We start from the raw sequence: 16,190 nt of genomic DNA, 5'->3' as shown, positions 1-16,190 counted from the left end.
GGGGAAGGCTGGCAGGGGTCCCTGTTAGGGGTCCTGGTCTCTGACATTTACATAATCACATGGACAAATCAAAGGACTCTAATGGTGAGGAAAAGGAACAAGACATGGGGCAACACACTGTGCATGTTAAGTTCAAAAACCAGGTCATTGATTCTTTTATATTACTCTTGAGATGCTCACCTCTGAAAAAGAGGAAGAGTTTATCATTGGAAGAACAAGATGAAGACAATGATGCAGGCAATGTTTTTTCTGGACCTGGTCATGGATCTCTAATAATTTACTGTGCATATAGCCTTGCGTTAATCAATTTTGTTTCTGCTGTGGTGACAACCTCAAAACCCCAGTGCTCAAACAATGACCATTTTTCTGTTCCTTGCTTCTAATACATAAGAGCTTTGACCCGTTACGTTCTTCTGGGTCAATTTGGCCTCAGCTCAGTCTGGCTTCATCCAGGAATCATCTCCTTTGGGATCTAAGCTAGTAAAGGAGTGACTATTGGGGACATGCTTTCCTCATTAGCAGGATTCAGAAATTCAAAGGCAACTGAGCAAACTGAACAGTTAGCTGCACAACAATTTTCTGGTCAGAGGGAAGTCTGACTCAAAACTTGATTTGATTTTCATGTACCAGATCTAGTCATTTCCAAATAACAGGAGCTTACACACCAACATCTCCAGTGTCTAGGACTAGCCTTGGCTAGGTCTGGATTCCTGAGAGAAGGGTGTTTGGGAGCAGTGAAAACAACTTGAAGTCAGATCGTGGATCCATGCTGACAGCCTAGGCTCCACTGAGATGGCTTTTTTTTTTTTTAATTTTTCGAGACAGGGTTTCTCTGTGTAGCCCTGGCTGTCCTGGAGCTCACTCTGTAGACCAGGCTGGCCTCGAACTCAGAAATCCACCTGCCTCTGCCTCCCAAGTGCTGGGATTAAAGGTGTGCACCACCACCACCCAGCGAGATGGCTTTTTTTGTAGCTCTCTGTAGATAGCTCTTGGCTCTATGGGTTTTCTGATGATCACAGTCAGAAAAGCTGCTATGAAAATTCCTGGAACTTTCAACCAAGTCAGAAATCCTGTTAGAAAAATTCTAAAAGTAATTCTTTGGTTTTCTGATCAAAATCAGAAAGCCAAAATAAAAAAAATATATTTAAGAGCTGTGTTCACTCTCTAGACAGCCTTCTCTGGATAACTGCTAGAAAACATTCTAGAAGAGCTGTCTTAGCTCCCAAGTGATTATTGGGATTTCCAACCAATGTCAGAAATCCTGTTAAAAAAAAAAAATTTTTTTGGAAGAGCTGTATTCGCTCTCCAGAGACCTCCAGACAGCTCAGCTCTGCCTTATTGCTTCTTCTAGTCTACATCAAGCAAGGCAAGCACTCACAGTCAACATTTGTACCCTTAAATTAAAAACAAAAAAGGGAGAGATGCTGAGTCCAGCAAGGCCTTGGTGGAAACAGAATGACATGGCTCCTGCCCCTGGGACAGGGTGTGTGCCTCCACAAGTGTGGTTGGCTGCTGTGGATATAGGGCTTTTTTGTAAAATAATGTACTTATTTTCTTGTCCCTCCTTGTTAAGGTTAATGACTCCATGATAATCAGAGACAGCATGAGTCTGAGAGGTGAAGGTATGGCTAATATCTCAGCAAAATGGTAACCACTGGGACCTTCAGGCTGTGGACAAGAACTCAATTCACAGAGGCAGGCAGATCTCTGAATTCTTTTCTAATGTTAAAAAAAAAAAAAAAGAATGTGCTTGTCTTCTAAGAATCAAGAGGCTGTGATCACAGGATGCTGATTCTTAGGGTAATCAAGAGGGAACCTGGAATAAATAACTGAATTGATATATGAATTTTAAAAACTGGGCTTTTGATCTGCATGAGATGAGCTAGCAGAAAGTGATAGCGGATCTTTACAATGTTTTCTCTGGGGAGACTGAGCTGTCTGGAGATCTCTAAAGAGCAAAAAGAGCTCTTCTCACCATGACCGTGGTCAGAAATCCCAGGAATTACTTAATCACTTAGAGAGCTGACAGAGCACTTTGAGAATGTTTTCTAGCAGCAGCTATCCAGAGAAGGCTGTCTGAAGATTTAATGTAGCCCCTTTTAAATTTTTTTTTTTCTGGCCGGGCGGTGGTGGCACACGCCTTTAATCCCAGCACTTGGGAGGCAGAGGCAGATGGATTTCTGAGTTCAAGGCCAGCCTGGTCTACAGAGTGAGTTCCAGGACAGCCAGGGCTACACAGAGAAACCTTGTCTTGGAAAACAAAACAAACAAAAAAAAAATCTAGCTTTCCGATTTTGTTTGGAAAACCCAAGAATTACTTTTAGAATTTTTCTAACAGGATTTCTAACTTGGTCAGGTCAAGAATTTTTTTTTTTATAGTGGCGTTTCTGACTTTAGTCAGAAAACCCATGAGATATTCAGAAAGCTTTTAGAATTTTTAATAGCAGAGAGAGCTGTCTTGAGCAGAAAGCTAGCTATCTCAACTTGAGAGTTACTAGAATAGCAAGAAAAAGCTGTCAAGAGCAGAGCAGAACGCAAAGAGCAAGCAGTCTGGAAAGCCATTGAAGAGGTCAGCTCAGGAACTTTGGAAATGTCATGGGACACTTGCTGGATGGGAGAAGCTGATTAACATTCCTCAGACCACTTGGAAGGGAACCCACCTGCGGTTAGGGAAGGCCCAGAGCATGTAGACACATTCCGCAGGACGGATGAACCAACCCCTGCTACCTACAGACAAGGGAAGTCCTTGCCACCTCATTCCCTAAAGACCAATCAGTTTAAAAGTCACACTGTTCTGCCAATCATATTGTGCCTAGTCACTGTTTCTCTAGTCTACCCCTTAAACTGTATAAAAACTGACCAAATGGGCTGCCCCAGGATCAATGCCTCTCCTTTGGGTACAGGACCACCCCAATGCATTAGATCATTAAAATTCCTCTTCCTTTTTGCACTGATACACGTCTCTGCATGGTTCACTCAGGGGGTCTCTGGTAAGCTAAGACTCACTAGCCTTACACCATCTTAGCAAAATATAGGCCACCAGCTTGTAATTCACAGTTTGACATCCAGTCGTTTGTTTCACAACTCTCTGGAATCCCTCCCTCAGAATCCCTCTCCAAGTTGAAGTTGGTCCTTGGCACTCCAACACTCTTTATACATATGTTTTGTGCTTGTCACCTTCAATGAGAACAAACCTTCAGTCATTTTTCCCTGAGACATTTTCTCCAGGTGAACATTTATTTTATGGGTACAATTGAGGTCTCAAATCAAATTTGAGTTTATCAAATGTGAGACTATCCTGAGCTAGGGGAAGGCTAACTAGAGCTAGAATGTTCCTGAGTTCAGAAAGCCTCTCTCCGGTAAACTTGAAGAAATAAGCTAGCCATTCTGAGAAAGCTGGGGTGGGGGTTGGTGGGGGGGGAGTGTCACGAAGTGTCACATGCTGGGAAAGTCACAGCAGAAGAGCCATGACAAAAGAGGCTTTCATGAAAGAGATACACAACTTCAAAGAACTGAATTTGTCCAACAAGCTCATGAGATCAGGAGAGAATTATCTGCTGCAAAAATAAATTGATTGCAGCCTTCCAGAGGTGTAAAATTATTTGTCTCAGCTCCTGACTTCAGTGTATTGTTGTTGCTGCTGGTAGTGGCAGTGCTGGCCGCTAAATTTGTAGAAACCTGCAAAAAGCTGACACTTGTGGTCCTTTTCAAATTGTCTAAGTGGTGGTTCTCAATGTTTAGTTTGTATTATGCCACCTAAGAGGTCTAAGTCATAAGCCAGGCTGTGCTGCTGCTGCTGTTGATCTAGTAAAGACAGGCTATACAGAATCACCAGATCATCATTATTAAAATTCCCTCTTTTCTGTCCAGTGCTGTGGATAGAATCCTGTCTTGTCTTTGGTAAGCAAGCGTTTTTTCCACTCTACCCTATCCCAACCATAACTCCTAGCCTCTTTAAATCAACAACAATCATCCTCAGCAACAAGCTATGATACAGTGAGAGCATAAACATCTGATAGGGGCTAATCATAGTTTCTTTCATAGGAAAGATTTTCACAAGAGAGGGAGCTATCTCATTAAGTGGTATTTATTTATCACTTGATTTTTATTAAGCTGCCTCATCCTTATTATGCTTAGGGTTTTGAGCACATTGCACATGTCATGCAGGCACAGGCACAGTGCTTTTCCCCATGTTGTAAAGGACATTCCCATTTTCCTGTTGTGCCCATTTGGGTGGTTTAGTTCATAAAAGAAATAATAGGAATAGCCTATCCAACATACATACTTGAAATTGTTAAAATGCAATATTCTATACTGTAAGAGGTCAATAAATATGAACTAAATTGATAGTGTAGAGTTAGTTCAGAATATCCCTGTTTTACAAAGTAAATCATGTCTACTCGTAAGAGCATCATTGGAGACTTATGAAGTAGTTTTTCATGTGGTTTTGTTGTTGTTTTTACTGGATATTTTATTCATTTCAGATGCTATTCCCTTTTCCCATTCCCCCCACCCCAGATACCCCCATCCCATTCTCCCTCCTCCTGCTTCTATAAGGATGTGCCCCACCCACCCACCCACCCCCAACTCCCTGCCCTCGAAATCCCCCACACTGAGGCATCCAGCCTTCACAAGACCAAGGACCTCCTCTTCCACCTATGTCCCACAAGGCCATCCTTCCCTACATATACAGCTGGAAACATGGGTTCCTCCCTATGTGTTCCCAGGCTGGAGGTTTAGACCCTGGGAGCTCTGGTTGGTTGGTATTGTTGCTCTCCTCATGGGGCCACAAACCCTTTCAGCTCTTTCAGTCTTTTTTCTAACTCCTCCATTGGGAACACCATCATCAGTTCAATGGTTAGCTGTGAGCATCTGCCTCTGTATATGTCAGGCTCTGGCAGACCTCTAAGGAGACAGTTATATCAGACTCCTGTCAGAATGCACTTCCTGACACCCACAGCAGCATCTGCCTTTGGTGACTGCACATGGGATGCACACCTACGTGGAGCAGTCTCTCTACAGCCCTTCCTTCAGTTTCTGTCCCACACTTTGTCTCCATATTTGTTCCCATGAGCATTTTGTTACTCCTTCTAAGAAGGACCGAAGCACCCACACTTTGGTCTTCCTTTTTCATGAGTTTCATGTGGTCTGTGAGTTTTATCTTGGGTATTTCGAGCTTCAGGGCTAATATCCTCTTGTCGTGAGTGCATACTATTGCTTTCTTTTGTGATTGGGTTTCCTCACTCAGGATATGTTCTAGTAATATCCATTTGCCTAAAATTTCATGAATTCATTGCTTTTAATTGAGATTAATAGCTGGGCCAACAGACCATGAAGTTAAAAGACAGTATGTACATCCAGAATATAACTTATATCTAGGTTTTTATGTTGGACATTCATATCCAAACAGAAAAATTGCCTTTTATTGCTATTTCTACAAAGGATTTTCTTTTTCTTTATAGAGTGCCTCCTTTGATGCTGGAAGCTTTGGAGTAATTTCAGACTGGCAAGGACTTCATGACTTAATGAATAGTCATATCAAACTCATGTTTATAATATTTTTCATTTTAATGCTGATTTACCCTTCTTTAGCACACAGTTTGAGATTCACAACGAATTCTTGAAATCATGAAGAAAATCTGTCCAATCTCTATAGTAGGTTTTAAAATATATTTTTAGACTGTAGATTCTTATATCAGAGAGAAATAAGAAATATGCATTTGTGCGGGTAAAACACATCAGGAAATTCAAGATTAAAACAGGAGGGAGAGCTGACATTTAAGAGGCATATTAATTTGCAAGCAAGAAATATGAATATCCTTAATAAAATGCAAGTGTCTTCCTTAGAAGTAAGGTTTCTCTCTTTTTGTTTATTGGGATGTTCCCTGATTTAGGAATAGTATTCAATTCCCAATAAACATCTAGGATATCCTAGCAACAGGATAAAAGAACTTGCTATCCACACTGAGTGCAAGTAGGCAAAAAACAAACCTTGCATTTTCTATACTTTCTATGTGAGCTGCCACCAAATGGTGTGGCCCAGAATTTATGACGGATCTTTCAACCTCAAATGTGGTTTAGCATAAATCTTCTTGATGATCTGATATAGAAAAATCCTTCACAGTGTGCTTAGCTGCTTAGGTTTTAGTTAATTCTAGATACAATCAAGTTGATAACCAAGATTAGCCATCACACAACCCCAAAATGAAGATAGTAGACATATTAAAGTTCAAAGTTCAGGGAGAACAGTAGTAAGCTGTGAATGCCAAAGTTTTAAACTTTATCCTAAACCAAGAAACAAATATAGCATACTCAGCTAAAACAAGTTTTAATTCATAGTCTTATATTTTCTAATTCATTTCATCTTTACTTAATTGCTAGTCAATTTATGGTTTCAAGGTCCATTTGTTTGAAAAATATTAGGTTTCATCACTACATGGATGTGAGAGAGTATCCCACAAAAGAAACACAGAGAACATTCTGCTAGCACATCTGTAACTCTCCTCCTATCTCAAGGAGGTGGGTAGTATAAGAGTTACTGCTGACCTCTAGTGCTGAGGAAGCTAGGGTCTGGATCCCTTTCCCACTCTGAACTACAACATGTGGTAGAATAAGCAATGAATGCCCTCTTTATGCCAAGCCAAGATACAGCATAGGGAATTTCACAGGATTTTTTTCTTCTGTACATGTTGTATTTCTGTCCTTGTCATCATTTTACGTACAAGAGAAGGTAAAATTAAACTATTTTCATTTCTGAGAAGATGTTGAATTCAATAGCCTCTTATAGGCTCTCTTCATGGTGCCAAGCCTCAACTCTTTTGTATGATCCCCTTCAGTCTTGGGCCATCAACTAATACTGAGGTTGCACCTTTACCAATCGCCTTCCATGGCCTCTCACAGTGCCAAGACTCATCTGCTCTTCATGACACCTCCATGCTTTCCAAACCTATACCACCTGGGTGACTCTTACACATTGCCAAGTCCTGCTGCAACATGAGGTACAACCTTGGCTATCTCTGGAACACAGCTTCTTTGTGTTCTCAGAAAACACTTACCAGAAGATTCAGTGATTCTGGTCTCTTCTTAATTACCACTAATTTCTTAGCTCCAGCTAACCAGCATCAATTGTCCCAGTAGTCCCTTCTATTCTTAATTCTAAGTTATCTTAAGATACCAAGTTCTGCTGCTTGCTGGGGCAGGAACATGGTCCCCTTGTTCTACTATATTATCACCAGCTTTCTGTTTCTCAATTCCTTCACTGCTTAATCTTGCCAGTCTTGGAACTTGTTGTGTAGACTGATTTTGAAATCAGAGATCTGCTTGCCTGTCTCCTAAACACTGGGATTAAAGGTGTGGTTCACCGAGCCTGGATTTAAATTTTTTCTTCACTTAAAACTTGCTCTGTTCTAGGCTGGCCTTGAACTCAGAAGAGATCTGTTTGTCTTTGCCTCCTGGGATTAAAGGCTTGTACTACCATGCATGGACCTAAAGTTAGCTTTGTGGGATCTTGTCCCAAGGTCATTACTCCCTTATTCCAATTTAATATCCCTGAACACAGGATTCAGCTCCATTTTACTTCCTGGTACCCCTTTAATACTCGAACCATATCTTTTAGATTTTTCCTTTCTCGGCTTGCTATGCTTGTTTAAAATACGCTTCATGAGACCTAACCAGAGAACAAAGTCTATGATGGTTCCTTTGTCAACACTGAGACTCTTCACCTTAGCCTCAGGCAGACTCTTCAGACAAGGGCAAAAAGTACCTACATTCTTTACCAAAATACCACAAAAACAGTTTGTAGGCCACATACTGAAATTCTTCACAGAAACTTCTTGGGCCAGGTCCCCACAATTCAATCACTCTCAGTAACAAAGTCTTCCATATTCCTACTAGGATAGCCCATTAAGCTCCACTTAAAGCATGATTTCTTTCCAAATCCAAAGTCCACAAATCCACTTTCTTCCAAACGATAGCATGACCAGGCTTATGAGATGGGAAGGGAAGTCATCTGAGATTACTTGATTCCCCCACCCCACCCCCCACCCCCATCAGAGAAAAAGAAAACCTTCAAGCAAGAGATTCGATTTTATACAAATTTTTGTAAAATCCACATTAGCGATTATATGGAAAACCAGTTAGTTGGGGACGTGGCTAGCTGCAGTAAGATTTCATCGGAGACTGCCAGGCTAGAAAGACACCTCCATCTTCTGTATAATTGGACTTTGCTAGTAAGAAATGTTGAAAAGCAGATGAACTGACAAACTTATATTTAGGGAATTTTTATAAGAAGCTACAAAGAAGTAAGTTAAAAATTGGGATCAGGGAGATGGCTCAGTAGGAAAAACAATTATAGCCAAGCCTGAAGACTGCAGTTAGATCCTGGGTACCACATGATAAAGAGAGCACCAACCTCCTTAGCTGTCCTTTGACCTCTATAAGCATCCCATAACACTTGTGTGTAGCACACATAGATAATAACAAACTTAATTAATTAATTAACTTTTCAAAAATCAAACACTGAACACACTCAGAGGGGAAAGTGGTAGTTTGAGGACAGAGTGGGAGATGTGTAGGCTAAGAGAAAACCCTACGTGTGTTATCAAGTTCTCTCATTTATAACTAATCTCATGCCCTATGCTAGGCGTTACTTCATTAAAGTAAGATATGAAACCAAGGCAAAAGGGAAGAATACCTACTTTATGGTTTTTCATTTCTAGGTTGCTGAATCCTGACTATTGAAAATAATGATATAAGATTTAATTGAATTAAAATTAGCCATAATCACCTGGTTTCACATTAGGATTCCTCCGGAGCGTTAAAAGCTAAATGCCTGAGTTCCCTTGAGTGATTCTCATTTAACTGGGTTTCGCTGGACCCTAGCATAGGAATTTCAACAAAGCTCCTTGGAGGATTCTAATAAGCAGGACTGAGAGTCCTGAGGTCATTACTTGTAAGAACTTATAAGTACAGCTGAGGACTCCACATTAATAAACCAACTTCATTAGTGACACTAATAGAGAGAAAGTGGGAAAAAGTTTTATTGCCCAGGAGGTTAGTGTGGTCAAACAAGTATTTTTAACACACGCACACGCACACACACATGCAAAATAAAAGCCCATTTTCTTTTGTGTGATCAGTTTTAAGCTTGAAAAAAAATGCTATTTTTATTAAGAAAAGTTATTTTAATATCTTTTCATTTATTAATTTTATTTCATTTTTGTCTCTATGTTTGTACATCACATACATACTTGATACTCCTGGAGGCCAAAGGAAGGCAACAGGTACTTCTAATCTAACCTGGGTCTTCTGTTGGAGCAGCCAATGCAGTCCATTGCTCCTGTTCCAGACACCAGCACACATTCTTTAAAATATTGTTTTTATGTGATGGTCAACGAAGAGATTAATTCATTGTCAGTCAAACTTCTTGACTAACAGAAAAATAAAATAAAATAACTGAGCCCGTGGGTATCAATTCTGCCTTTATAAAGAGAAATAGCAGGTGTTTTTTTTTTTTTAATGAATTGCATTGGAAAAGTAGTCGAAAAAGATGAATTCCATCATTTCTCCAAGCAAAGGTCTATATATAGATACACAGATTTAGGTGTGTCTGTATGTGTGTATATATAAACTGGCTACCAAATACACTGGTAATGGGTTTGAGAGTATCACACCACGGATGTTAATTGTTCTTTAATTTGAACTACACAGTTTTCAGAACAGGATTCAAGACCAAGTAAACTATTCTCAAGAAACACAGTGGTGGCTGATAGTACACTTCATGGCCACAGCAGTCCTACTTGGCCTGGATCTTTCAGTACCTCGTGGATCACTTTGGACTCAGAACCAAGGTTTTGTATTATTAGGTTTTCACTTTGTCCCATATATATTCTTTGTATCCTAACTCCGGTTAGAGCAGAGAGCTTGATGAGTTTCAAGTGTCGGGGAAGGGACATGAACTGTGCCACCATCATTCAGTAGTGGTGGTGGAGATCCTGTGAAAGGAGCATAGACAAGAGTTGTTAAGTGGTGTGCCTGCTTCAAGAATGTGTGCAAACGAATGAGTGAGGGGTAAAGAGCAAGAGCTGAAAGTATCTAGGAATAATTGTGTGGTCTTAGAGAAACAGTATGTCAAGGCAATAGAGGAACAAAACAAAGTGCTCTGTAGTCCAAGGAGTCTCTGGGTGAGCCTCTGATCACAGGAGGCGGGATGCAGAGAGCGGACTACAAATCCCAGCAGGCCCTGGGACTATGAGCCTGCGCGCGGCACAACGCAACGCATGCTGGGGGTCGACTGCCAGGGCCAAGATGTCGCTGAGCAAGAAAAGAAAGCTTGAGTCGGGGGGCGGCGGCGCAGAAGGGGAGGGAACTGAGGAGGAAAATGGCGAGGAGCAGGAGGCCGCCCCGCCACGACCCCGGAGGACAAAGCGCGAGCGGGACCAGCTGTACTACGAGTGCTACTCCGACGTATCGGTCCACGAGGAGATGATCGCCGACCGCGTCCGCACCGACGCCTACCGCTTAGGCATCCTGAGGAACTGGGCCGCGCTGCGAGGCAAGACGGTGCTGGACGTGGGCGCGGGAACCGGTATTCTTAGCATCTTCTGCGCCCAGGCCGGGGCCCGGCGCGTGTACGCTGTGGAGGCCAGCGCCATCTGGCAACAGGCCCGGGAGGTGGTGCGGCTCAACGGGTTGGAGGACCGCGTGCACGTCCTGCCGGGCCCGGTGGAGACGGTGGAGCTGCCCGAGCAAGTGGACGCCATCGTAAGCGAGTGGATGGGCTACGGACTTCTGCACGAGTCCATGCTAAGCTCCGTGCTTCACGCTCGGACCAAATGGCTGAAGGAGGGCGGTCTCCTCCTGCCAGCTTCCGCGGAGCTCTTCGTGGCTCCGATTAGCGACCAGATGTTAGAATGGCGTCTGGGTTTCTGGAGCCAGGTGAAGCAGCACTATGGCGTGGATATGAGCTGCATGGAAAGCTTCGCTACGCGCTGCCTCATGGGCCATTCGGAGATCGTGGTGCAGGGTCTGTCCGGAGAAGACGTGCTGGCCCGGCCGCAGCGCTTTGCCCAGCTCGAGCTGGCCCGCGCTGGCCTGGAGCAGGAGCTGGAGGCCGGTGTGGGCGGGCGCTTCCGCTGCAGCTGCTATGGCTCCGCGCCTCTACACGGTTTTGCCGTCTGGTTTCAGGTGACCTTTCCTGGAGGGGACTCGGAGAAACCTCTGGTGCTGTCCACTTCGCCTTTTCACCCGGCCACGCACTGGAAGCAGGCGCTCCTCTACTTGAATGAGCCGGTGCCGGTGGAACAAGATACGGACATTTCAGGAGAAATCACCCTGCTGCCCTCCCGGGACAACCCCCGGCGTCTGCGCATACTTCTGCGCTACAAAGTGGGGGACCATGAGGAAAAGACCAAAGACTTTGCCATGGAGGACTGAGCGTTGCCTTTTCTCCCATCCACCTTCTAAGGAAGGTCTGAAGAGAAAGGGAGATCTGTGATGCAAGTAGGGGACATAGCTGTCTCTTACTTCACTGTTTCTGGCAAAGGGAGTGACCAGACTTCGTTTGAGGACATTCTTCTGGCAATGTTTATTTTAAAAGTGAGCATCCCTGACCAAGGACTGATGCAGTGTGCTTATTAATGGGCTTTTAAATCTAGAAAGCATGTAGTATGAAACTCTTGTATTTCCGTTTCTTTTGTTTAACTGCCGGGGTAGGGGCAGTAAATGTGATTTTATAATTGGTCCATGAGCTAATCTAACACCTCATCCCTTACCAGTATGAAATGGCAAAATGGTTTGGTTACATTTCAGAAACTTGCAATATGATTTTTAGAGCTGTATTTTTTCAGTCCGAATTCTTTCAAGTCTTGGGTGTCTGTAGGATATTTTATCTGTGCTTCCCGATATTCTAAATAAAATTCATCCTGTTAGAAGGTCAAGCACAGGAGAAGTATTTTAAACAACCCCATTCTCATTACTCTTAATACATGGTGTGCTAAATTTGGTGAACCTTAGTAAAATGGCTTAATTTTACAGCCTGTCTAGGCAATTCTAAAAGTGACAGGAGAAAAAGTCTGAAAGTGAAATAGTATGGGGTTTGAATATTTTTATTTTGACTTTAAAGACTGAGCCAAGAAAATCTATATGTTTTATAATAAATATTTTTGTGATTCTTGTAAAGCAGTCTGATAGGGAAGATTGCTGAACCTAGCCCGGGGTGGATCCTTTACCTCCTGTGCTTGCTTTCTTTAAGCACAGGTATAATTCTGTATGAAAGGAACATGAGCACCCTACGTACATCTGGTAAAAGTTCCTGTCTTCAGTTCTTTTTAGTTCAGCCAAATGTGAACATTGTGAATTTGTGGAAATCACTCATAATGAAGTGAGTCAGATTGTCAGATTTATTTCACTGGCAGATCTTCCCTCCTTTCTGTGACAAATAAAATGGCATTCTCAACTTTATAGTTGAGCTCTTTAGACTTCCTGTGTACTGTCTGTGAGTTTATTATAACGCTGTTACCTTTCTCATGGTGTCAGTTCTTAAGTGTTACAGTTCCTTTAGAACACAGCTTCAGGACAGCTCAAATAATGATTAACACAATTTAGAATTCTCTGTAAGACTTAACAGGTGTGAAAAAACTGCTGTTCTTAAGTACTCTTGAATTTCACTTTTTGTAACCTTGGTTCTGTTTTTGGCTTTTTAAAAATATTGTGTATTAAATTGCTAAAGGATTAAAACTAATTTGCTGGGGCTCTATCTTAAAGGAAACATGCAAATATGAAGCCATCAGTCTCGCAAAACAAGCATATTTTGATGTCAGAATACTTAACATCTTTTATAAATGCTTGGTTCAGAGGTTTAAAAAGGAGTTCCTTTGGGATCATCTATGTTTTTAATCAAGTTTTCACCTTAAGTGATTGCTGGTGATTTTGATTGCCCTTTCTATAACAATTCCCTTAGTACTTAAACGTCTGGAATCCCTCTTTTCTGCATAATTCTGTAAATAGAAGTATTATATTCCCCCCCCCCCAAAAAAAGGACATAAAGGAAAATCAGTTAAAACTTGGGAGAGGGGAGTGGAGACTAGATTTTCTCAACTGAGCAAAAGTTTTGAAATTCTAGTTACATTTTCTCAAAAACGAATTAGAAAATAAGGGAGCTGAGGCAGAAGCTAAAGGCAGGAAGCATAGTGGTGTTCTTAGTCAGGTCTCTGGAGCCAGGTAACCAAACACACTCTCTGTGTCTTCAGGCAAACCAGGGGGCCCCCCCCCCCCCCCCCTTCAAAGCCCTCATCCTAACCAGAGAGAACAGTAGCACCCACTCCATAGAGAATTGGGGATACAAGTGATTAACCTAGAAGTAAGCGTCTAGCACCATGCTGCTGAATTTGTATAAAAGGCAAACCTAGAGCAGTCTGATGCTTTGTACAAATTGTGCTCCAGAATGAAGACTCATTTGTCTTTTTTTCTTCTCCACAGGCACTGACAGTATCAGCATGGCTATACATGAAGAGCAATGTATGCCACAGGGTACCAGATCATCCAAAGGAGCACCACAGCCTTTGGGATGAAGACACCAGGGATGGATGAAAGCCTGAGGTGTGTGGACACCCAGGCACTGTCTAATGTGTTCTGTGGATTGGGATTGGTAACTGAAGCCCTTAGGGCCTGGATTATCAGACCCTAGAGAGCATCATGGTAAAGTTCCACCTCCCTCCCTCACACCTTACGTGTATTTAGCCATCTAAACATTTCCAATTTTGTCATTCATTTGCTAAACAAATGAGCATAGTTGCTAAAAATACATCCTACCCGTGATAGGTATTTGAGATTACAGGCAAATGTGAACCTTACCCATAAGTAGATGTCTACCACTAAAGAAAGTAAAGGCCATATGGTTAGGTTAGTTAGGACCTGGGTGGTTTTTGTGTCAGAAAAGCTGGATTATTTGTTGTACACATTAAGTAAAAAGGTTTCTATAGATGCTGATAGACTTGCCTGAAGTTACTTAGATAGTTCTTGTTTGTGAAATGGGATCATACATTGTGCAAGGCTGGCTAGGAACCCAGTATGTAGCTGAGGATGACTAGACTCCTGAGCCTCTTGCCTCCACCTTCCGAATGCTGGAGTTCATAGCTCTATACCACTGTGCCAAGCATAGACCCAGTTTTTAGCAGAACTGTAAGCAGGTCTCTGACTTTCTAAATGCAAACAAAAATTCACTCTCATTATACTAATCTTGCATTCTTCTGTTAAAAACAGGAAATTTCATGCCGCCTTAATGGTAGCAAGGGTTTTATTTTTATTATTTGATGACGGGGAGTGTATAGTACTAGAAAGCCTCTTAGACCTGCCCAGAAGAACCATCTGCAGTATATAACTTGAGTTTGATGTAGTAGGCACTCATTTGGACAGCCCCTATGTTTATTTCCTTAACACTAATCAAACGTGACACTTTCTGCAGTCCCCAGAAAACTGAATCCATGGCAGTAGCAAAGACGAGTGAACTTGTCATTTGGTTATTTGGGCAGAGAGCCCTGAATGTAAAAGAGATAAGAAAATGGAGTTCAAGGTGAATGTGAAAGGCACCTGCTGCAAACAGCTGCCTAACATCTTATTTACTGCCAGCCCTGCTGTTATCCCCACAGTTTACCTAGTGCTGAGGAAAGATGGCTCCTAAGGAGCGGTTACTAACAAGCCCCACTCCTCCACATGCTCATCTCTGTATATGTGTCTCCATTAACTTCATTATCAACAGCTACATAATATCTAAGCGCTATAACAAATGAGCACATCTGCCCCTCAAAGAACTAGGAGACAGTGGGAACAATAAAACAACATTAGTAATTTTCCTGCATCCATAAACCTGGAAAAAAAAATCCTTCCCAGCTCTTAGCTCTGCTGAGCAAGGATGCTAAGGCAGCTGTCATCCTTTAAGCCTCTCTGAAGATCAAAAGTCCTGTTCCTATCATCAGGATGATTGTGAACACCTGAGAAACTTTCCCATGTGATGCTCTAAACTTAGAATGTTGGTCTGTTCATAATAGACAAAGTATATTAAATAGGTGATTCTCACCTACTAAAATAAAAGCTCTAAGCCACATTTATATTTACGTGTGTGTGTGTGTGTGTGTGTATGTGTGCGCGTGCGCACGCACGATTTCCCAGCTTCCTATGTGATTTTTATGCTTCAGTTTGTTTATGATTTATCCTCTCAGTTGTAATAAATATTACATGTATTTTTAGAATTTGTAACCTGGTCTATTCTTTTGGGCATTAAAGTACTTTTGGAGAGCTGGAGTGTGACTGTGTGGTTGAATACATAACCAGCCCGGGCAAGTCCCTGAATTTGATAACTAGCGCTGCAGAAAACAACAGGCTTTCTGGACAAATGAGAAGTTCTGAAGATGAAAAGGTTTCATTCAGATAAAGGATCAGAAGATTTTAAGCATAACATCTTTGTTACCAATAAAATATGGTTGTCTGAGGCTTGCCATCTGGATGGTTAGCCGGTTTGATCCCATCTTTTTTAGTCAGTTTTACAGATGTTGACATTTTAAGGAATCAACATTTCTAAAGATGTGAAAAATGTTAAGCTGTTTGTTTTTTTTTTTCTAAGCTTAAACCAAACCCTAATAAATCTTACACATCATAGTAAGGAAGAGGTACAGATTTCTAAAGATTTTTCAAAATTCATCAAAATCAAAACAGGAAAGATAATTGTATAATTAAACTATGTCTCCAAATTTGTATTTGTGGGAAAAGATATCCAGGAGATTTAATTTAATACTAAAAGGACTTTTAATATTAGGGCATGAACAGTTACAATTGTGGTCTTTTGGAACCTTTTATAATTAAATTCATAAAAATTATAGGGTAAGGTGGGTTAAATCATTCAGTCAACTAAAATGTTTTAAAGATTTGTAGCACAGGCTAGGGAGATGGCTCACTGGTTAAGAGCTCTTGCAGAAGACCCGGATTCAAATTCCAGTATCCATATCTTGGTTCACAACCATCTGTTACTCCATTTCCAAGAGATCCATAGCAATATGATAAGAAATGATGTAGTGGGGCAGATAGTAAATATTGGAAATTGAACAAAACCCAGAATATTTTGCTACATTGTATGCTTATGTAAAAATAAACTAAAATTCATTGCTTTTGAGTTTGGTCACTGAGCAAATAAACTAAAA

At 41.6% G+C, this 16,190-nt stretch overlaps 1 protein-coding gene across 1 annotated transcript; it reads left to right on the top strand.

Moving 5' to 3' along the window:
* Positions 1–10,275: 10,275 nt before the first annotated feature.
* On the top strand, positions 10,276–15,252 carry Prmt6 (protein arginine methyltransferase 6). Its single transcript, XM_028757365.1, has 2 exons — positions 10,276–11,595; positions 13,477–15,252. Exon 1 carries the CDS (start codon positions 10,306–10,308, stop codon positions 11,431–11,433), a length of 1,128 nt encoding a protein of 375 aa, XP_028613198.1. The 5' UTR covers positions 10,276–10,305; the 3' UTR covers positions 11,434–11,595; positions 13,477–15,252.
* The last annotated feature ends 938 nt before the right edge of the window (positions 15,253–16,190 follow it).

This window comes from Grammomys surdaster, unplaced genomic scaffold (genome assembly GCF_004785775.1).
Source record: "Grammomys surdaster isolate TR1022 unplaced genomic scaffold, NIH_TR_1.0 126158, whole genome shotgun sequence".
Taxonomy (NCBI): domain Eukaryota; kingdom Metazoa; phylum Chordata; class Mammalia; order Rodentia; family Muridae; genus Grammomys; species Grammomys surdaster.
This window is presented reverse-complemented; position numbering and strand designations above follow the sequence as displayed.

Excerpts from the sequence above, each read along its gene's own strand:
- Prmt6 (XM_028757365.1), top strand. The coding sequence starts at position 10,306 with ATGTCGCTGAGCAAGAAAAGAAAGCTTGAGTCGGGGGGCGGCGGCGCA.